Source organism: Rhinatrema bivittatum, chromosome 18 (genome assembly GCF_901001135.1).
Source record: "Rhinatrema bivittatum chromosome 18, aRhiBiv1.1, whole genome shotgun sequence".
Classification (NCBI taxonomy): domain Eukaryota; kingdom Metazoa; phylum Chordata; class Amphibia; order Gymnophiona; family Rhinatrematidae; genus Rhinatrema; species Rhinatrema bivittatum.
In genome coordinates this window covers 46,422,158-46,445,813 of record NC_042632.1, presented here as the reverse complement: position 1 = coordinate 46,445,813, position 23,656 = coordinate 46,422,158, and the positions used below count along the sequence as shown (strand labels likewise).

Below are 23,656 nucleotides of genomic sequence, written 5' to 3'. Positions count from 1 at the left end.
ATAGTTATATAATTTTTTTCACAATTAAGTATATAGTATGTTGTATAGATCAATTATATTCCTACTATAATGCATTTTATGCTTTGTATTTTTTTAGATGACAGAATTTGAAAATTGTACAAGGGTATGAAGATTTTTACAAGCCACAGTGTATACAGCTTTCCTAGATAGGTAGTTATAGCTGATGGTGAAGGATTTTTGATTACTTTGGTAAAAACTGCTATGAATGAGACACCTGTATTTTTGAGAAGAATTTTATAAAAGGATCTATTTGAGTAGTTTGTAAAGCACCTTTTCCATTTGTGTTGGTACACGAGTGTTTATTTTGTTTTGTAATCATTGGTACTACATGCCAAATAGACTTAAAAAAGATGTCTTATGAACCATGGTGAATGTGATGATAGGGAGACATTCTTTCCTATCTGGTGGACATTTTCCAAAATACAGTTGAACTGGTCAGAAATTCTCTCATGGATTTACCACTTCACCAGCACTAAGGTTCCCTTAAAACCCCTGTCCTGGGTCAACCAACCTACCGAGTGCCTTCTGCCAGCATTTAAAAAAAATCTGCCTAGTCAATCATATGCTAATCACAGCAAGATGTAACATAGTTCGTCATTGGAGGTTGCAAAGACTTTGGCAAGTATATACAATGCAAATTATCTTTCAAGTAAGAAATTTTACCATAATGTTTCTGAGAGATGCAATCTTTCCATGTCAAATTAGACCCCTTCCTTGCCTCAGTAACAGATTCTATGTGATGTTTGGATAATGGAAGACTGAGAATATAACTGGGGAAAAAAATGGTTGGGGGTCAGTGTTTTATTTTAAGGATTGCAATGTCTAATTAGTTTAAAAGTTCTCATGGAATATACTACTTTGCAAAATTTGTTTATACGGTCTGCATTTCTCATGCCAGCTTTACTGTTGGAAGTTACACCTTGCTCTTCAGAAAATTGCAAACTTCTTCATGGAATTCTGTCTCGTGCAAGTTCTTGTGTAGCTGACTGTTAGTGTACTGTATTTTAATATAAAAAGAAAAAACACCAACTTCATTTTCAGTTCATGTCTATCGCATAGGGGCCTATGCAATAAAGCTTAGTGTTCTTGACAAAGACTTTTTGTATCTGCTAACAATGGCATTCTATGCGATAAGGGCCAGGTATGGTAACTTTTAAACAGGTGCACACATTCGGCCCATGCCCAGGGACATGGCCGTTTTATAACATACGTACATATATGTGCAGATGTTATAAAATAGCCTGGCCGTGTGCACGTGCATGCAATTTTAAATGGATGTTCGCGCAAATCCCGCTTCTACCACGTAAGTGGGAGAATTTTAAGACATGCACGCGTCATTGCCCGTTTTCCCAGTTCATCCAGTTAAGGGATAAGACTTCCAAACTCCCCTAGTTTAATAGCCTTCCTTGCCCCCCTGTTAGCCCTGACCCTTAAAACCCCGCTAATCTGTTTAGTGTTTGGTTTTATGACTTACATGCCATCCATAGCAGAAGTAAAGTTACACGGCAGGACGCACTTGTGGACGTGTGTCTTTATGCGCAGATTTCCATGTGAAATCCAGACATGCCCAAACCCCGCCCTGTTTTTTTGGGACTTTTAATTTGTGCATGTAGCGGCAAGTATGTGCGTACGTGGGCGGCTTTTAAAATCTACTCTGCGCGATACCGGCCCAACTTGAGCATGTATCTCCTGGTTTTGGTGCGTGCCGGGCTTTTAAAATTCACCTGTTGCGCACATTAAGCAGCAGTGTGCGTTGTGCGCTCATACTTTTACAAGGGTTTCAAAGGGGCATTTGTGTGTATTTTGGGTCATTTGCTGAACTGAAACAAACATTTATAAAATATATAAATTAAAAATGTGACCCCACTGCCTCAGATGCTGGGGCATCTCTGGGCTTGAACTAAGCCTAGTTGGGGCCCCCCCCCCACCTGCAAATGGGCTGGGACCTCTCCAGCCTCCCACTTACTCCTGCCAATAGGGGTCTTTATGGTAGAAAGAAACTGGAGCAGTAGCTCCTGCCCTTTCAAAAATGGTGCCGACTGGTCTTGAGACAGATACCAATGTTTGACATCAAATGCTCATTCCTAATGTATACCAAGTAAAGTTATGTGCATACTTTTGAAAATATTTAAAATATTGGGGTGGACACCTGCTGGATACAGGAGAGCTACTCTGTCACCTGATAAGTCAGGGTTTGATCCATGTGGCCAGGATCAGAGCAAGCAGACAGGTAGAGAAGTTCATGGTCTCCGCTGTGTGGCCAAAAGGGGGGTATTTGCATAAAGCAAGTCCCTTTAAACTGCTGGCCACCCACCCAAGTCCTGCCCCTTTCCTCCCCCTATACCCTCCCTCAATCCTATCCCACCACCCCTCCTTTGTGTCCTCTCTTCCCCTACCTGGGATTTCACCATCTGCCCATGTTGTGCCCTGCTCGCTGAGTTTTGCTAGTCTCGGGGTCCTTTAAACTAGGAGAGCATGTGGTCCTGATACAGCTGAATAGTTTTCTTATTCAGTTTAATTGTTTAGACTCTTATCAATCCAGCTTTCGGGCCAGTTCTAGCACTGAAATTGCTGTTCTTACACTGGTTGACGATTGGAGTGGAGGGAGTAGCCTAGGTGGTTAAAGCAACAGGCTGAGAACCATTTATACCAGAGTTTAAATCAAACTTATGCCCCTTGTGTCCTTGGGCAAGTCATTTCACACTCCATTGCCCCAGGTACAAATTTCGGGCCTCATTCACTAATCATTCTTTCCATAGATACAAAATGGAGAAAACCTTTCTTAAATGGACTCCCCTAAGATTGTAGGCCCTCTGGGGGAGCAGGGAAATACTGTGCCTGACTGTAACTTGTCTTACCAGTGAAAAGATGTGAGTTAAATACATTTGTTTTGGGGTCTTGATGGGGATAAGTTCTCACTGCTGATTTTATTAGACCTTATGGCCACTTTTGACACTGTTGGCCATGGGATCTTATTTAGACTCATGAACATCAATGTCGTAGGCAAAGTCACTTTAGGGTTTTGATCTTTCTTAGCAAACAAGACATAGTGTCTTTGGTAGGAGAGGTTTCCTCTCCATTCAAGCTGAACTGTGGAGGTCTTCCACCTTATTTAATATTTATATTTATCCAGTTTTAAATATTATTCAGGCCTTTGGTTTTAAAGTTCATTGTTATGCGGATGATTTGCAGATTTGTTGTACTATGCATAAGTGTTGATTTCATTAAAGTGGTGACTGTCTGCGTGCTGTTTCATCTTGAATGAAAACAAACAAATTACTGCTGAATGCTTACAAACTGAAGCTATTTGGATTAACAATCTAGAAATTGAATTAGGTGATTTATTTTTTTTTTTTAGATGGAGCATCTCTTCCTTTAAAGGGCCAAGGTAAAAACGCTAAGATTTATTCTGGATTCTCATCATTTCTTTCTAACCGCATATATCCTCTTTGTCAATGCACTTAGTTAAAATTGAGACCTGTCCATATGTTGAAGCATTTAGGATAGTGATGCAATTGATAGTACTCTCCTTTCCAAATCATTGTAATTTGCTTCTTATTAGTTTGGCTTCAAAACTATTGCATAGTTTACAAATGGTCCAAAATGCTGTAGCTCATGTCTTGACTAGGACTTCTTTATGCACTTGTATTACACCAGTTCTAACATTTCATTGGTTCTTTTTTAGGTCTGTATTCTTTGGCTAAGTAATTCATAACGGTCCCTTATATTTAATAGGAAAGAAAGAAATATAAGCCAATCCAATGTTTACATTTCAGTGATAAATATCAACTCTTTATCCCTTCTTATAAGGAATATAGATGTCAGAACAAGAAAATGTACTTTTAGTTGTGCAGCTTCCTCCTTATGGAATGCTCTTCCTAAGGAGATGAGGCTTGAAGATAATTATCTTTGTTTTAGGTATCTTCTAAAAACTCATTTGTTTCAGAAAGCTTTGTGTTGATTTGAGATAATATTTTAATTTTTGTTGTGTTAACTGCATCGTTTTTTGCTATATTGTTTTTTTGGACCCTACCTGTCCTGCAAAATATCATCCCTTTTGCATCTTGAGCCTTACTTGATCCACTCCAGTTCGGTTTTCTTCCTTTACATTCAACTGAAACAGTCCTTGCCAAAGTCTCAAATGACTTTTGGCTAAAGCCAAAGGTCTTTACTCAGTCCTTATCTTCCTTGATCTATCTGTGGCTTTTGACACTGCCCTGATACTCTTGTATTTCAGGACTCTCTTCTTTATTGGTTCTCTTCTTACCTCTTCCATCACGCTTTTAGTGTATCCCTGGTGGATCCTTTTCTGTTACCATCCCAATATCAATTGGTGTGCCTCAAGATTCTCTCTTGGGCCCTCTTCTCTTTTGCCTATATATTAATTCCCTTGGTACTCTGATTTCCTTTCATGGCTTTTAATTCTATTTTTATGCCAATAACACTCATTTACCTCTACACCAGAATTTCATAAAAAATCCAGTCACAGATCTCAGCTTGTTTGACATTGCTGCCTGGATCTCCTACCTCCACCTTAAATTCAACATGGCTGAGCTCTTTTCTACCCCCAGCCCACCTCCCTTCTTCCTCCTTTCTCTATTTCTATGAATAACATCATCCTTCCAGTCCCATCAGCTCGTAACCTAGGAATCATCTCCTTCTCTACACACATCCAAAACTCTACTAAATCGTGCTGTCTTTTTCTATAACATTGCCAAAATCCATCCCTTTCTTTTTGACCACACTACCGCAACTCTTATCTAAACTCTCATCTCCTCCAACTTAGACTATTGCAACCTACTTCTCGCAGATCTCCCAGCAAGCCATCCATCTCCACTGCAATCTGTCCTAAATTCAGCTGCGTGACTTGTCTTTCACCAAAGTCACTACGCTCGCATAACTCCTCTTCTGAAGTCACTGCATTGGCTCCCTATCCGCTCCTGCATATATAGTTCAGGCTCTTCTTCCTCACAAGTGCCTTCCCTCTGCAGCTCTTCACTGCCTCTCCTCTCATATCTCTCTACACCCCTCTTCATGCACTCTGCTCGTCTCTGCCCTTCTCATCTACCATCAGTTCCTGACTGCATGCTTTCCACCTGGCTGCACTTTGTGCTTGGACTAGACTACTTGTGCTGATTTGTCATGCTCCCTCTCTCGCCGCCTTTAAATCTCATCTAAAAATACACCTTTCTGAGGCTGCTTTAAAATTTTAAGCCTGATGGTATGCCTTCAGCCTCATTAACTAATTTTAAGCATTGTCTCTCTTGACCTTTATGTTTGTCTTAGTTAGATTGTAAGCTTTATTAAACAGGGAATGTCTCTTGTGTGTTTGTACAGCGCTGCATACTTTGAGTAGTGCTTTACAAATGTTCAGTAGTAATATACTTAACATTTGTTACCATTTTAGTATTTTATGTAGATTGCATTGTTTGGATAGTATTTTAATTTATATATTAGTATGTTTTCCTGCTTTTCTCATATTTTGTAGCATATTGCTCAAAGTATCAAATAGGCAATTAAGCAATGTAATACATGAAATAGGACAGTTTTTTTTAATTTTTTTTTTTTTTTGCTTCTTTATATGTGATTCTTGAATCATCTCCATTATTGTGTTTATCCTTCTGCATTATTGTTTTTCTTTTTATTCTCTCCAACGTTGTTTGGACTAAGTTATGAAAAAAAATAAAATCATGGAACCTATATGCCATCATAAGAAAAGCCCATTGCAATCATATTTCATCTTTATAGCTACAATACTGGCACAGATTAATTTCAAAGTTGGTATATTCTAGGACAGACATGCTGCAGTATAACTCATTAATACAAGCTAGAAGTCATTGTTCACTCTGACTTTTATTTTACTTTTAATGCAAATATGTCAGAGTTCTGAGCAGCACAGCATGAAGAGATGTTAATGAACCCATGGTACCACTGCATAGAGTGAAACCCCCACCCTTTGCTGCTCTCTGTCCTTGGACTGAAACTGTCTTGTCTCTATGAGCAGGTGCCCTTGTTACAGCATCTGCACATCCAAATTCATTATGCATGGAATAGTAAATAGTTTTACATCTTGACCACATTCTACCTACAAGGGTTAGGCTTTCATGCAACCCAACTCCATTGGTAGAATAGTGAAAATGTATCCTTAAGCAATTGGTCCTACCTGTATTTCTGCCCCAAACCATTCACAGCTGCACTCATTATTTTCTCTGCTAAAATAGCCCTGAATACAATATTTTATCTCTTGACTAGATAATAAACTCTACAGAGTATGAATTGATTCTTCCATGCATCTGTGCTGCGTACACCTTGCAGTGTTACATACATTTTTAATGATAGTAAGTAGGAAGTAGAGGGGTTTGAATAGATAATTTGATATTAACAAATTTTATTGTCTTGATGCATCCAGTCTCTCTCCATAAATATACACTACTGCACATATTACATTGCCATATATTTAAAATAGATATATATGTTACTAAGTTTTTAGAAGCATTTACAGCCATTAAATAGTCATGGTCTATACTGAAACAGGGAGGGAAGATCTCATCTTTGGTTTTCCAACAACAAAAAGTACATTTTACTACAGTATTGCCAAGGAAGCAAAGAAATAAAGTAGATATTAAAGGACTAAAATTTTTAAACTAAATTTCAGAATGTAAAAATCTGTAGAAATCATTGGGAAATGTTCAAAATAATTTGTGGGTAAATGATAATTTATCCACATGTAGAGACTCTTTCAGATCTTCACTAATAGGTGCCATAGTATAGGGTCTGTAGGGAGTCTAGGAATTGGAGTACACCATTATAAGCATTCCCCTCACTCCCGTGTGATTGCTGCAATCATGGTTTCCTGCTGGGCATGTGATACTATTTGAAATGAAATAGGAAATGTCAATGACATTTCTTAATTTGTTTAGTTTTGAAAAACCTCCAAGATATCGACTTCCTCCACCCCATCTGCTACTCCATCATGGGTTTGCTGGTCTTCTGGGGAAATGAGCAATCCCCAGTCTATCCTGCTCTGCTAGTTTGGCTTTCAAAAATGGCCGCCTGCTAACCTGAGGCCAGCAGCATTATGTTGCATGGCAGATTCTGGATTTTATTTTTTGAGATTTTCCAGAAATCTCTTGTCCTGGCCCAGGTTGAGAAATCCCCTGCCTTGGGAAGGATATGAAGACTTGTGAATTCTAGCTCACACTCAGTAGTTACAGTGGTGACTCTGTGCCAGTGAAAGCTGCTTGAGTATATTTTTTACTATATAAGTGTTGCCTTTCAGGTTTTGGGAAGAAGTTTTGCCCACTCTTCCTCCTTGGGAGTAGGAGTGAGGTGTGTTCTTTGCTGTGCTGATTTTGGTACTTTCAACAAGAAAGATCCAGTTAACATCTGAGTAGAGAGTACAGAAAGGCAAAGGATTTCATTTGGAACCCCCCCCCCCCCCCCCCCCCCCCACCAAAGACTGTATCCTGGGACAGAAAAAAAAAACTTGGAGAATTGGAGATATTCAGAGAATATCTGTTATCTCGGGTATTTTTTTTCCTAACCTTGGTAAAAGAAAACCATTGCTAGCTAGGGAACCCCATTCTCTACTTGGGAGCCTTAATTGTATTATCCTGGAGTGAAGTTATCCTAGAGCCTGCCACCGTGTGAGACAAGCAGAACAGATTCTGGATTGTTTGTGGATGTAACTAAGAGGATGTATGTATTGCCAGCTGCTAACCATTGCAGAAGTTATAAACTCTTACTTTTGGACCGCCCTACCTGAATACCCAGCCTGATTATTTGGAACTTTCGTCTGGAGAACTCACATGGGAACTGTAAGAAAACTGAGAGAAAAGTCGTCCCCCCCCCCCTAGGTCTTGGCCTTTGAAGGGTTACCTCCTCCCCCTGATGGAGAATCCACACCCTGGGGCTGTTGGGATTTTGAAAGGACATGGCCCTGGGACCGAATGTGACCCCTGACTTCCCAGCTTAAATACCAGAAGGACTGCACACACAAATTGCCTGCCTTAAAATTGTCCTCCTGCAATGCGGCTTAAAAGTAAGTGCATTGTTTGTTTATTTCTTTTTATGTATTTATCTATTTATTTATGAATGTAAGATTGTGATCCACATAGAGTTGGAAACAGATGGAATATAAGTAAGTTTTAAAAAAAAAAAAGTGCACATGCTTGTAATTGCATTAGGAGGAAGCATTCCCAGGGTCGTGCTTTGGTTAGGAGAAAGAAAAGGTTTACACGTAGATTACATTTTCAAATCTATGTGCATAGATTGTTTTTTTTTTTTTTTAAGTAAAATTCTACCCACACAAAAAGCACTTGCAAGTGTCTGCAAGTTCCCTTGTACCCATGGTAGGTTGCAAAGCACTAAGAAGGAATGTACTTTCGCTTTGGAATTTGGGGCAAAGTTTGTGGGTAAAAATTACCCATCGACTGTCCAAAACAAGCCTGAAAATTAAGCCCCCCTCCCCTCAACTTATTTAAGTTTCATTTCTACATTAGTGTAACAAAAGCGTGTTGTGTTTAAAAAGGGAAACATACATAATTTGCATTAAAACAATTTTGCTTATATTGGTAAAGTCGTTTTTTTGTTTAAAGAAGCATTTAAAGTCGAATAAGCAATGATGTTAGAATTTTTGGAGTCTGAGACTTCTTGTACCGATTAACTGCTATTTTTTGACGTCTTATGGCTGCAGCTCACACTTCTCATGTATTATTTCTGATGTTTTATGCACAGCAGCACTTGCAAACATCAACTCAACTTTCATTCGGTCACCTCTTCATAGAGTTAAGTGGTTCACCTACAGTTCTCTCAAGCAAACATCAGTATCTAGATTTTATAGTAAACGTTTTTCAAAGCACCTGAATAATTTATTTTTCTTACCCTTTAACTATTATTGAATGTTGCATACAGTAACATAACATTGATGGCAGATAAAAATAAAAAAAACCAAAAGTCGCGGCAGTCAGGTTAGGAAAACCAAACACACTCAATTTTGAGTGTACGTTTTCCTAACCTGTGCATAGCCGACCCGATGCCGAAGAGGTGCCAGGGATGCACAGTTTCCCCTATCACCTCCTTTTTACTGTGGCAGCCCATTTAAGTATTAAATCGGGTGCCCGGGAGAGGTGGATTGGTGAACATTAGGAGAGCGGGCACTCTGTCATCAGCACCCATTATACGCATGCCGATATTGCATTGGCCTGTGCGTCTTCTGTGGCTTAGATACCGGCTTAGATTGTAAGCCCTTTGGGATGGGGGACTTGAATTTACAAAGTACCCTGTTTAAGGTCTCTCTATGTATAACGTAAAAGCTGTATCTTTTTTTTTTTTTTTTTGTATAGTATAAAGCAGGCCTGGATTTAGGCATAGGCAACTGCCTAGGGCACCAGATTTCGAAGGCACCAAAAAAAAATGTCCAGGCCAAAGCAAATCCTGCTTCTGCTTGCTTTTAGGACCATGTGCCAGCAGAACCTCAAAGGCCATAGCACTCTGCCTATGGCCGCCAACGTTTTAAATTTGGTCCTGCTACAAAGAACTAGCACACGAATCCATTCACAGATACCAGACAATGAATCTGTAAAGAGCTATTGACCACTGAGGAAGCATAGATTTCAATGGCTGCATGATATGATCTTGCAATCTCAACAGTTTATAGAATGCTGATAACAGGGTAGAAACTTGCTTGAGTCCCAGTGAGTTTTTGTTTAGCTTGTTGACAGATGCAACTGCAGCTCTTAACATTTCTAATCTCTTGCTAGAACTTACCTCATGGAAATTGACTGACTTTTCAGACCGTGATGAAATCTCGTTAAACTTTCAATTGATGATTTATAGTTCAATAGTTTTATATAGGATTTCTGCATGTATTCAAAGAAAAATAAAGCCCTAGATGCACAGATATCATGGCTTTAGTCTATTTATTTGCTAATGATTTGTTAAAATATACTCTCTAAGAAACAGAAAATCAAACTAGTTATTTATACCTATTTATCTAATCCTGTTTGTGACTTGCCTTTCCTAAGAATACCCAAGGCAAATTATAGCAAAGCATAACATATAATAAATGCCAAAATAACAGAGGCAGAAAGATAATATTTAAAATAAAACTCAGGATTTTTTTCAGTCAAAACTCAAGCATATTTACTGAAATTTGATGTGGATTTTGGCTTTTAGAAATCCTTAGTGGATTGCTGCAGATTCGCACAATTGTCAAATTGACTTGAAATCCAATACAGATTCAGTGCTTTAGTAAGATCTGCATCTGCTTCATTTTACCAAACGAGCAAACATGAAAATTTGAAAGCGCAATCCTACAGGTTAGAATGATGGATTTGGGAATAAGGCAACCTGTGTTTTAATCCTTCTTTTGGTATAGATACTTGTCATGACCTTGGGGGAAGTCCCTTATCTCCTCAAATACCTACCTCTAAGCTGATATAAAATGTGAGTAAAAATTATATGCTTAAAGTTAGTTCATGCTTTCTTTATTCAAGTGTTAAAACAGAAGTTAATTCCTGATGTAGTAAAGAAATATGTAACCTGTTAATGGGTGGGGAATGTATGTCTTCCAAAGGCCAGCATGAGATGGGTGGGTGGGAGAGTTTGTAATATAACTCTTAAGGCACAGTGGATTTGAATAGTGTTGGTGACTAGTTCTGAAAAGATCATTTTTTTGATGAAACACTGATTAGATAATGTTAACTTTAAAACCTGTTCCCCTTTCTGGAAAGCATTTGTGGAGATGGCACAAGGAGGTTTTTCCTTCATTGGTTTTTTTTTAATGTTAAATAAGTTTCAGTGGGGGTTTTTTTTGTCCCCTTTTCAAACTTTATTTTAAATGTTGCCCTAGGGAGACAACACCATAGGCCATGGAGGTCATGGAAGGGAAATGCAACCCAATGTGAAACAATAAAATAGACAAATTTAAGAAAAAAAATGTATTTTAATGAATTTTAACTTAAGCAGGTCAAGTAATACCTTTTCAAAATGTAAAAGTATTCAAAATTGCAAAATCCACTGTAGAAATTAGAGAATGTAAAATCAAGTAGCAGTCCATTGAATTTACAGTCAAATGCACTGATCAGCACCATTTGTAAGAGAATGTTACGCCCCTCACCTCTAGTCTGAAGTACCTCTGGCATCATGCAATATCCCAGAAACATGGCTGAACATCCTGCACTTCCTGAGCACTTCTTTTTTTTTTTTAAGCGATTATAACATTTACATCAAACGAAATAATCATGTATACAGATGTTGCATATATATCTAGAACACTCCTATATTCAAATAACAATCACATCAATAACTGAAAGCATCTGATTCAGCCCACATCTAGGGGAGAAGGGAAGGTGAGATTTGAGTAGATGTCTCTCTTTTTTTTTTTAACTACATCTTTTCCCTTAACCTATTTAGAATTTTGCGTTTTATCCCTTAAACGCTGTAGCTGTGAAGGATCAAAGAAAATAAATTTGTTTGAATTGTAAGTAATTAAACATTTAGATGGGAATTTTAAAAAAAATATAGCACCTATATCCAAAGCTGCTTGCTTTAAAGATAGAAATTGTTTCCGTCTGACTTGTGTGGCACGAGATATGTCAGGAAAAACCTGAATTTTCTGCCCACAGAAGTCAAGATTTTTATTTTGAAAATATTTACTAAAAAATGTATCCTTATCTTTTTTTCAATGAAAAGGTAATCAGCAAAGTAGCTTGGGTTGCTATATTATCCAAGGAGTCTTCCAGGAAAGTTGATACTCCAGGACTTGCTAGAGTATCAACACCTCCTTCAGCAGCTAGAGACAATTTCCTTTGGGGAAGATAATACATTTTTTAAATCACAGGTACATTCAAATTATCATAGGAAAGAATTTCAACTGCGTACTTCTTAAATAACTCAATATCCGACATCAATCTAGATATTGGGAAATTTAACAGGCGCAAGTTATGCGATCTCATTTCATTCTCTAATTATATTTCTATTCTAGAATGTAATACCAAATTGTCTTTTATAGAGGATATGTTGGTTGCCTGAAAACCTTTTACAGACTTGTCCAAATTTATAACTACTTGCTCCAACTTATCAGTCCTTTTATCCAGGTCTGCAAATTTCTCTCTTGTCTCTACTGAAAATGCATGAACCTTAGACATAGTTCCTGACATTTTTTTATTGATATTCATTATCAATCTCCATAAATCCAACATTGATACATTCTCTGGTTCAGACATTTGTTCTTCCGCTAAATTGCCCGGTTCAAGTACTGAAGGACATGGAACTTTATTTTCCCTAGTAATGCCTTCAATACCTATAGTATCTACTCCTGCTTGTAAATTACCCCCAGTGTTGTCAGCCAACCTTAACTCAGTATGGCTTTCACCCCCCCTGGGGTGCATTACTAGTGTCTGCAACCAAAATACCTTCCATCATAGGACACAAGGGAGGGTGTAGTTTGGACTTGGGGGTTGAGGGAACTTCTGATAGAGAGTTTCCCTCTTCTATCCCCCTCTGAATAGACTCACTCACTCATACAATGTGGGAGTCCATTGGTCCAATCCTTTTAGACTGTGGAGAAACAGGTGAAGAAGTATAATTTTTAGACTTGCGTTTTCTGCCCATAATAGTTTTTCAGAAGGGGTGCGCTCCTTAGGCGCGCAGCTTCGGCTGCGCGCCGCTATTCGCCTGCTTTTATGAGTCCCGCGGGGCTCCCCCGATGACGTCACTTCCGGGTTACGCCTCCCTCCGGCTCACCTGCAATATCGAAGAGGTAGAAAAAACAACAAAATATACAGGCGGCAGATGTTTCTCTCAGCTACTCAGTCCCCTTTCTCTCTCCTCCCATCCTGAGCACTTCTTATAGGCCCTCCTGGTTGGATCATGCCTTGATGACATCACTTCCTCCCTAGTACAAAAGGTTAGAACTACCACTAACCACCTTTGCAACCAGTTGTCTGCTCTCTCACTGGTGCTATTTGCTACATTGTGGCCCTGATTTGTGTTCCTGTGTGTTCTTGCACCTGCTCCTGCAAGTCCCATTGTGTTTTTTCCCCTGGCCCGATTTCTTGTGGTATTGACCTCAGCCTGGATCTTGACCATGCCTCTCTATCAGCCTGCCTCAACCTTGGACCAGATCTCGACATCACTTTGCTCTCAGCCAGCCTTGACCTCAGGACCAGACCTCAACCTATGCTGATAAATCCTGCCTTCCACTGGGGCCCTGAGGGCTCATCCCAAGGTGGGGGAGGTGGTTGGTTAGGCAGAAGATCTTTGGCTGCAGTGACTCGGCTGCTACTTGCCAAGCCCTATTCTGTGCTTTCACACTAAATAGGCAGCACCAACTTGACAGTGGCCAAAGGGATCACCACCACCTCAATCTGATATGGAAAGAATGTCAAATCATCATAATGCATTCAAGGAGAAACTCAGCCGATTATGAATCCAGCAAACAGCAAGTGACTGAAATCCAAGTTGTAGAGACGGTGACATCAATGGTGGACCTCCAGGTTATTATCAATCTTTACCTCCTGGCAGGTTTCAGGAGTATGCAGACAAACTCCCATGCTGTCGACATTTTAATCCAGATGATCTCCCTGATCTGGGCCTTCTGTGCCAATGACCTCTTTGTGCCAAAGAGCTGGTAGTATCTCTCGCAGGCTCTTTGGATAATGAGCTCCTTCCCAACACTGAAGCAGACATCCTGGAGCCAGTTCTTCTGCCTTCTCATCATCACTTGCTGGAACACTTTTCTTATTCACAGCTCCCTGCCCTGTCCCCTCTATCATGTTCTGTCACCTTCACCCACCTTCTCTCTAATGTATCTCTGCTCCTGCAGCTGGCCACCCACTCCTACCTTCCCCCCCCCCCCCCCTTCTCCTTTTAACCTCTTATATCCCCCTACTGATTCATGCCCCCTCCTGGCTACTGTCTTCCTTCTCATGTACCACACACCTATCATCTCTTGCCTCACTCACCCTCCTGTCATGCCAGTCCACTTTCCCACACTCCATTCTCACATCACTCACAAACTACCACTCTTCTCTTTCAGTGACCTAAACAAAAGGTGGACCATACAAAACAGCAGCCAGACACAGACCAACTCCCAGTTTCAATGTACAGATTCATTCCAAAACACAAACTAAAGACAACGAGTTTGGAAATGAATAGTAGGCATGTGCAAGCCAAAGATTTTCCTTGTGGTTTGTTTATTTTTTTTTTTCAATTTTGTTTGTTTTGTGTTTCATTTTTCAGTTTAATGTTTTTTTTTTCTTTTTTCATTTAGTTTGCACTGGAATAAAATACAAAAACCCCCACCCCTGCCCTCCCTACTACAAAAATACTTGAAATGGGCCAAAGGGCCTAAATGGGATCTCTGCAGGCATCTCTGGCCCCTCCTCCTGTGTCCAAAATACATGCAAGACCTTGCCATACCCAGTTGGGTTTAGCCAGAGCTCCCACTCCTGCATCCTAAAAAAAAAAATTGAAAGGGCTACGGCCCTCCCTACTCTCCACTTACTCCTTCTGTGGGGATCCAGTGGCATTGTAAAGGGCAGGAGTGATGCCTGCTTCCTCATGGTGGCATCAGCCCTCCTGAGGCAGTGTCAGAGTAATGGAATTTATCACAGCAGTAAATAATGCTTCCATTGTAGCATGAAAGTAATGTTTACTTTACATTTACCACACTTTTCATGATCCATGCTGATTTTTTTTGTGTGCTCTGCATATATTTAACGTGGAGGTAAAGCTAAATGTTTATCAGCATTAATAATCTGCCACACGCTTTCAGTGTACTTTTATTATAACAGCCTGTTAGAAAGTAAGCCAAAATAAACTTCATTTAAAACATGCAGCTTAAATCACTTTACATAAATCATCAAATTTACAAAATGATAATGAAAAAGAAAAAGGATAGATGTCATTTTTAAAATGTTCTCAGTCACCATTTGTTTAATGTTCATTTCTCCCTCAACCCAAAGAAAAAGTCCTATGAAATTTTGAATTCAATTTTTATCAAATAATTAAAATCACATGCTGTCATCCCTTGAGAACACAAAAGTTTAAATATCCCTTCTAAGGAAAAATCAAGTTGCATACTATAGGAAATCATTTTTTGTTTTCCTTTTTTTGTACTTGTGTTTTATTAAATGTTTTAGAGAGTAGAGAACGCTCTCAATAGTTCAACTTTCCTTTGAACTATTGAGAGAATATCGTGTCTGGGGGAAAAGTTAGCGTTTTATGTCATCAGAGCAAATATGTCCAAGTCATAAATTTATGCACTACATAGCGCTCAAGAAATTTAAACTGATTCCAATATTTGTCCATTGGTAACGGCTCACCTGGAATTTAGCCCCGTCATGCTTGTTCATAAACATTTTAGCTAAGACGTACCTAGGGGAGGACTTTGTGAACCCAATAGTAACTCAACTGGCTTTTATTTTGGCAGAAAAAGATCAAATGGTCTCTCCAGTCCACTCAGCAAGCCTCCCACCTGCCGCTCCATGCAGGTTACCTCAATGCCTTATGTTAACAATAGTAATACTTACAATCAAAACCAAACAACTCTCACACCCATAACAAAATTACTGCTAGCACCATTTTTCAGGGTGAGCAGCCTTCTGGATGATTCAGGCAATGCTGCTGCTTGAACGTGCTTTGCTTTCTCACTGGGCCGGAGAAGCGGTCCTGCACATTTTTCCCTAATGTCTGAGTATCAGTACTCCAGACCATAAAATTCAGAGCCTGGCATTGGCTTTCTTCAGAATCCAATTCCTCCCCCTTCCGCGTCAAAGTGGAGTGCGATGTCTTAGCAACACTTACAAAATCTAAATTCTGACAATTGGTATTTTTCATACAGAAATGCTCTTGCAACCAAGTGATCTCAGTTGCTCGGGTGATCCGTTCCCTTAGGCATATTTGCCATGGAGATTCATGGTACAGATCTATCTGTGATTACACTGAAAAATGTGTACCTGTATTGGGCACGCAGTAACAAGACTAGAACAGGGCCCATCAAGGCCATCTCCCTGGATGACCGTTTCCCCATTACTGGTATTTAAAGTCCAAATGGAGCAAGGTACCTCCTGTCCTGCAAGGTTGGTATTTCAAAATGGTGTCAGCAGGCCCTACCCGGCCATTTTGCAATTCCAACCATATTTGGACTTTGAAGACCAACAATTAGGGTAAAAGGCATCCGGGAACCTTGGATTTTAACATTTTTGCAAGGTGCGGGGGTGGCTGCTCAGTGAGGGAAAACAAAACAAATGGAAAAACAGCAACAATTTTGTTAATTTTTTCTTTTGGTTCATTTTCCAAAGGCAATGAAATTTTGTGTTTCGTTTCAAATGAAAGCACATCCCTGTTACATAGGATGAGGGGTAATATAGGATTCTTCGTGTGTGTGTGTGTGTGCGCAATCCAGCTACTTTTTGTGTGCTTCTAGCCTCTGGACCCCTTGCCTAAACAACCCTATAAATCTGTTCCCCTGTTGATATAGAAATTTCTTATGCAAACTCCTTAAGAGTTTGCAGCCGGAATGCCAGGACCTTTCTGACCCCTAAGCGTGAGGTGAATGAATGCAAGACGTACCTTTCACTTTAGAGAGAGATTTTGTTTATTTTATTAATCGCTACTGCTAACAATTTTTTAGACTTGTCCTAAGTTGCGGCCCCCCCCCCCCCTTTGAATTTTTTCTGAAATTTCTGTGCGCATTTATCGGACATGTGGTAACGACAAAAAAAATTCAATCGTTTTTCGGTTCTCCCGAACCATTCCGAATTAGGCAATATCATTGACATTGCCTAATTTGGGAAAAATGATTGCACATCCCTAATAAATATTGGTGTGTGCGTACATCCACTAATGCATCTGCCATTTTAGAAACCTGCAACAAAATAACTACAGTTTCATTCTCACATTTATAGAAACAGAAAATAATTGAACCAAACAAAAACCCAGCTGAGTCCCCCTTCCACCCATTTTTAATTAGATATCTAAAGGGAAAAAAAAGTGTTAAAATATTGACAGTAGGGAGCAAAGGACATACGACCTCTGGGAACTAGGCTTTTAAAATATAGCATCAGGTAAATGATTTGGGTAGTCTAACATTCCCTTTACCTTTTCCTTTTTTATAACTTTTTTTTTTTTAATCCTGCCATGCAAACCACCCTAAAAACTGCAAGAATTGTATATAATTTTCCTGTTTATTACCATTAAATCTAAGCTATTGTAGCACTGCCTTGATACAGCTGAATTAGAACTATAATATATATAGCGCACGGAATGCATTATTAACTGCAATAAGGGATGGCCGTTTTCTTTGCAATGCTAATTACAAATCAAGTAATGCCAGCATTTTTGTTTGGTTAAAAACCCATATATATATAATGGAAGTAAGTAAAAATATGTTTATAGATTTACTATTATTTTGGCATCTATATTGGGGCTATCAACCAGGCTGTTTTGCAACAAATTATAGATATTGACTTTTTATTAGCAAACTATAGGGCCAGATGTGTAAGCATTTTTCCCATAGCTGCAACAAACAAAAGGTATTTCTTTACCCAGTAAAACCTCCTTGTTAGCCCTCCCCTTCATTCTACCCACCCACCCACACACACACAATTTTGTGCAAAAAGATCATGCCCTACATTTATCCTAGTAAAATACAGAATAGTTAAAGACATAAAACACTATTCAATACAATTTCACTGGGGTTTCTATGAGTCCCTCCATAATAGAAGACTGTAAAGATTTGTTTGATTTTGTGCACAAAATTACTGAATGTAGAAAATGGAATAAGCTGCTTTTGATGCACTTTTAGTAGTTGATAGATCACAAACTAGGCAGACTACTGATTGAAATCAGTCAATTACATGATCATCGCAACCAAATGAGATAATATGTATAGTTTCTGTCCGTTGTACAGAGTCTGAGGCTATAGAAAAAGTAATTGTAGTAAGTTGAACAGATGCGCTGGGCTGGCTTTAATGCCAGCGGTGTGCTGTCCAATCAGCAGGAAGGGTGGTGGCCTGAAGGACTCCCACTCTGCAGTGCTGTGTGTGATCGTACCCCTTTCAAAGTCTCCATAGCACCACTAAAGCAGTGCCATCATATTTGGCCATGAAACACTAGAAGGGGGAGGCCTTAAAACTAGTCAATAAGACCAGGTAAGAACAAAGAGTGGTGCATACACATTAAAGAAAGCAGCAAGCGTAGAATTGCTCAGATTAATAAATGAATAATAACATGCTCAGAATAATTTTAAAATAGTATGGTGTAATTAGAAAAACATAACATAAAATAAGAAGTACAAATGCAAAAAAGCACACAAGGTGCAATGATACAAATATCTATATAGAGACATTGCATAAAAAATGTATTTATATATATTACTATATTTACAACATGGACAAACAATGTTTATATTTTCTAATTACATCATTATTCTCACCATGATGTTGTTCATTCATTAATCTAGGCAATTCAACAATTGGTGCTCTTTTCATCTGTATACACTGCACCATATCTAGCCACACAGGTCACATACCCTAAAACAAGACCAGCATGAGAGACCTGGAATTCACAAGTTAAGCATAAGAGATAAACCTGATGAATTCATTTTTATGTAATAACCTGATGAAAATAAGGTCTAACCTAAACCCCTCTTAAGCAGGAGGTGAGTGGCAGTGGCTACAGTATTTTTTTTTAAAACAGTGATTGGATTATCAATGATGCCTGAAGTGTTAGTTGTAATTCGTGTTAACACCACAGCCTCAAACCTGTGAAATGTTCACAAAATTAAATAAGTACATTTCTGATCAGTCGCCAATGCCTTCATTGAATCACAGTGTTGTACAGTAAACACCATTTGCGCATCCAGTTTACCGAAGGAAATTCATTTATTTTGAATCAAAATTTAGTGGAATAGTTGGGCCATACCACATGGTAAGAAGAGTTCAATCCAAGAACAACTTTGTAAATGCTCAGCTCCACGGTCAACCTCACTTTGCAAAATCGGTGTTCTGTAGGATGATTATCATATATTATAACTTCCTTACTGTATTATATAATGGTTTTCTGTCATTTTAATCGTGATTTAAAATATGGCAATGTTGACATTCATGACTGTACCATGAAATATCTGGGAATATGCCAGATTGTTGTGTTGCATGGAATTATTCTACCATATTTAAAGTAAAATAATGCAATGTTTCTTCTGGATTAAGTATTTTAATGAAAGGAGGGGCAGTACTAGCCCAAGCAACACAATAATACCCATAGTTCTTTAGATATTTTAAAACTTGTTTTTCATTGGATAAGTTTTTAGCGATTGCTCTCATTGTTTTAGGGACAGATCTGTTGGCAAACATACTAAAAGAGCAGCACATGATGGGGACTGAGAAACTGTTGTGCCCTAAGCAGGAGAGAAAGCTTGCAGTGTTTTGTGCCTAGTAATCTCAAGGTAACGAAACAGTGTGATAAGGCCATGGGCACTCAGAATCAGAGGGATGCTAGGGTGAAGGGGAAGAGGCATAACTGCTCGTAGAAAATGAAAAGTGGCAATGCCTCACCTAGAATAGCGTGTTCAGTTCTGGAGGCCAGACTGCCACAGGGATATAGACAAGGAAGATGCTGGTCAGAAAAAAGGTACCAAAAAAAAAAACAAACAAGCCCCCGTGCAAGCCTACACCAATGATCCTATGAAATGAGACTTAAGGACCTCAGCATCTATACCTTGGAGGAGAGGAGAGACTGGGGCATACGAAAGAGACATTCAAATACTTCAAAAATATCAATAATGCACAAGAAGCAGGAAAGAACAGGCTAGCACAAGAGGTCACCTAATGAAATGCCATGGGGGGTGGAGTGGGGGTATTGCATCGGGAAATATTTTCTCATGGAAGGAGTAACGGATGCATGGAATTGCCTGCTGGGAGAAAGGAACAGTGACAGAATTCAAGAAGGCATGGGATAAGCGTGGAGAATTCCTGGTTATGAAGAAGTAAGGGGGAAATGGAAGATGGACTGGGCTTCTTTGACACTGCAGTAGGAATGAAATGGGACAGACTCTGAGCCTTGAGGGCCCTAGCTACTGCTGTTTTCTGTTTCTAATAGCTTGTAGATGCATCTGCACCTATAACAGCAGTATTCATGCAGCCAGCTGTAGCTGGATGCTCAAGTTAATCACATGCTGCACTTTTCATCGGTTGTTAAATCTTCTGGCATGTTTACTTTGATGGCTACAGTCTAAACTTTATTTATTTTTTAAATACAAATGAAATGGTGTTTATAAATCATGTGGTGATCCTAAATATTTGCAAGTGACTTGGCATATATATCCTGTTTCATAACTTCAAGTATATTCACTGCTTGAGTGCATTTTTTCTACATATAAGGAACTACAGGCTATTTATAACTAAGCACATTTTCATAACGAAATTCAAGCTGTTTTTAGTACATTTTGGTAGCTATTTCCCTCAGACCATGTGTCTTTCATGAAAGCTGAGAATTACTATTTGTGGTAGCGTTTGGCGTGTCTTTCGCAACAGCTAACTGGATGGCAAAGTCTCCGTTATCAATGAATGCAAAGATTGTAGTGTGCGCTCCCAAATGCCTGGTGCAGTCTTGAGGGAAGGTGTGAAATTGCTTTCCCTGGTCTTGCTCGTGCACAGGAAAAGTGGTTCCAAGCTGTAGCCTTCCACGTCTGCTTCAGTTTACATGATAAATACGGCTTCATGCACCCCCCCTCCCCCCTCCCCTTCCTCCTCCTCCTCATGGTGCGGATACCATGACTAGGGTAGTGGCTGGAGACATCAAGGAACAGCAACATCCAACAAAGGGCCTTAAAAAAAAAAAATATGTATTTCATAGGCAAAGAGCTGGGGGGAAAGTCCTTTTAGGATGAAGCCCAGAGTGTAGATAATCAAATGTTTTGCTGTTCTGACAGATGCAATATATATTTACTGGGAGTTTGGGTTTGTAAGGTAACCGATTTGTTCATGATAAAACTAAGTAAACATGTAAGTATTTTTATTTAAAGATTTCTTAACTTTTACTCCCAGCACCCCAGAGAGGAACAATTCAAAGGCTTAACAAAAAAAACATTTTAATATGACTAAATTGCTTTGCACGGTAATTGGCATTCTTTAGATCAACATAGGTTCCAATTTATTAGGATTTGTTTCTTTACATAAATATAGCAGGATTATGCTTTCTTACTTCTGCATGGAACTTTAAAATACAAACAGTCGGAAATCGTATATATATATTTTTTTTTTTTCCCCCTGCTCGGTGCTTCCAGCAGAGGATGAAGACGCAGCCTGCAAAGGTAGCTACATTTTCCCCAAGGGCTGCTTTGTGCTATCAGAGCCAGCGCCACAACCAGAAAACGCTTCCCCACCCCCTCCGGAGGCATGAATCCAGTTCCTGGCGTCACCTCGGTGTCGGTGTCCTTCAGACCGACTGGGTTTTCCAGGGGCTCCTGGCTTCCCTCAGGGACCTGTCATAAGGCAGCGAGGCAAAAAGGGAGTTTTTCAGCTGGCAGTTAATGAACAGCACGATGATGGTCACGGCCAGGAGCAGAAAGACGAAGAGGAGGAGGTAGGTGAGCAGGTCCGGCTTGTTGATTTCGCCCTCTTTCAGCACCCTGGCCGTGGACAGGTAGAGGGCGGAAGAGCTGACGGAGCGCTGGGTGCTGCTCAGGCAGGGGGTGTTGGTCTGGATCGCCAGCTGAGCTTCGGTGGCGCTGCTGGAGTTCAGGAGTAACTCGCCATACATGGTGGGGGCGGAAAGTCTCCTGCCCAGACCAGCAGGTTGCAACAAGGGAAGCAGCGATTATCCTTTTGTTTTACAAAGCATTGCTCCCATGCTGCCAAAAAAAAAAAAAATAATAATAATATATATAGTTTTCCCTGGGGCGATCGGTTCCCGTTAAATGTTCAATGCCATTCTTTTTTTGGTCTCTTCTGTCTCGCTTTTTTTTTAATTATTTCCCTTCAAGGCTTCCTGGATCACGTTAGTGTCTACAGTTTTCCATCTCGCAGGTTTAAATCCGTGTCGGGTCTCTTCCCCCCACCCTGCACCTGGCTGGACGGCTTTGTGGAGTTGGTAACAGCTGTTGGTTTCAGCAGTCTCAACAGATGGGAGTGAGGTGGGAAGGTCTGCTTGGATTTTCCTTTTCCGTGGCTAGACTCGTCGGCGCACAGCATTACATAAAATAAATAAAATAAAAATAAAATATAGGTAAGTCTCCCAAACCCCACCGCACCGTAAAAACAAAAACGGAACAAAAGTGGAGTCCTTTGTAGTAACGCTGGCTGCTTCGGGCTCCGCAAGCTTTTCGAGATCCAAAATGCTGCTCTTAAAGTCGGATCCGCGTCGGAGCGAAACCAGCTGCCTTTCCCCCCTCCCTTACCAAACCTTTTCTGTCAACTCCGGCTGGTAAAAGAGGCGCTGGCAGGAATCCTCTTCTTTCCCTCGAAGTTCACACTTCACGGGGACTCTCTCTCTCTTTTCTTTTTTTTTTTTTGGCTTCTCTGATTCCTCGGATCCAGCCAGGCTGATACCTGGAGCCGGAGTCTGGGCAGGAATGTGTCAAACATGTGACTTCGCTCCTTTAAACCGAAGCTCCCCCGCCGCGTCACTTGCTCCTGGGGGGGGGGGGAAGAGGATAGGATTGCACGGCAGTGCTGAATATTTCAGGAGCCTGTGATTTCGATTTTTTTTTCTTCTCTTGCAGCAACGGATCTCTTCGTAGTAAATCTTTGCTGGGCGCTCTGGATTTTCCATTCTTGATTATAGTTGACGGTAACGACGATAAACAACGCTAGGAAATCAAATCCCTTTTTTTATGATTAAGATGAGTCTCACGAGAATAAACAGAAGAGGAGGTGCTTTTTTTTTTTCCCCATAGTGTTCTCGGGCACCTTCTCCTGCTTGACAATTAGCATTTTAATTCTTTTTCATCAAATTGCTTTTACACTGCTATTAGCTTCTGGCTGCCAGCCAGGTTTTTCTTTTGCAATTCTAGTACCTCTTTTGTAATGCTGCTTCTAATACTTTCTTACTGAAGTTTTGTCTTCGGTAGGGAAGGCTAATTCATGCGTATCCTTGAAGGCACCGATGTCAGAAAATGTTGGAGAAACTTCTGTTTGTTTAAGTTCACAAGGTGTATATCCTAAGGGGCTGCTCCAGTAGTTCAGTGGCAGTGCCATGCTGGAGATTTAGGGTTGACTCCAGTTTCTGGAGCCTGGCCAGTCTTGAACGTTGAGCAAGTGTGAGCGACACCTAGTGGCTAGACCCAGTTTCAGAAGGAGCCATGGCCTGTGGGCTCGGGCCTAGGACTGTTGCAGTTGCAGTGGCTGGGCTAGGTGGAAGACCAGAGGTTTTTTTTTTTTTTTAAATAAAATCAGAATAGTGGAGTAGTTGAAAATCAAAGGCTGATGATGCCACAGCCTAGTAGAAACTGGTTCCAATTAAGTTGGAAGCCCCCAAAAAGCATAGGAGAAAATAGTTCAAATTAAAAAAAAATCCTTAAAAACACAAACAAACAAAACATTTTGGGCCACACTAATGTTGAATTACTGGATGTTGTGTGAAGGTTTATTTTATATTCTGCCCTTCCTGGCACTTTCAAAGTGCATTA

The 23,656-nt window shown here is 39.9% G+C and overlaps 2 protein-coding genes across 3 annotated transcripts in view; one reads left to right on the top strand and one right to left on the bottom strand.

Annotated features, from left to right (window-relative positions):
• Positions 1 to 23,656, top strand: part of SMAD5 (SMAD family member 5) — a 129,657-nt gene that overhangs the window by 93,285 nt on the left and 12,716 nt on the right. The window contains exon 7 of one of the 2 annotated variants that reach the window (XM_029583926.1): positions 3,380 to 3,415. The exons of the other annotated variant lie outside the window; for it this stretch is intronic. Within the exon in view, the coding sequence (XP_029439786.1) occupies positions 3,380 to 3,400 (21 nt within the window). The 3' untranslated portion in view covers positions 3,401 to 3,415. Of the gene's footprint in view, positions 1 to 3,379; positions 3,416 to 23,656 lie in introns of those variants that run through there. 2 annotated transcript variants of the gene reach the window in all.
• SMIM32 (small integral membrane protein 32) lies at positions 21,102 to 22,611 on the bottom strand. Its single transcript, XM_029583933.1, has one exon. It carries the CDS (start codon positions 21,787 to 21,789, stop codon positions 21,466 to 21,468), a length of 324 nt encoding a protein of 107 aa, XP_029439793.1. The 5' UTR covers positions 21,790 to 22,611; the 3' UTR covers positions 21,102 to 21,465.

Excerpts from the sequence above, each read along its gene's own strand:
- SMIM32 (XM_029583933.1), bottom strand. The coding sequence starts at position 21,789 with ATGTATGGCGAGTTACTCCTGAACTCCAGCAGCGCCACCGAAGCTCAG.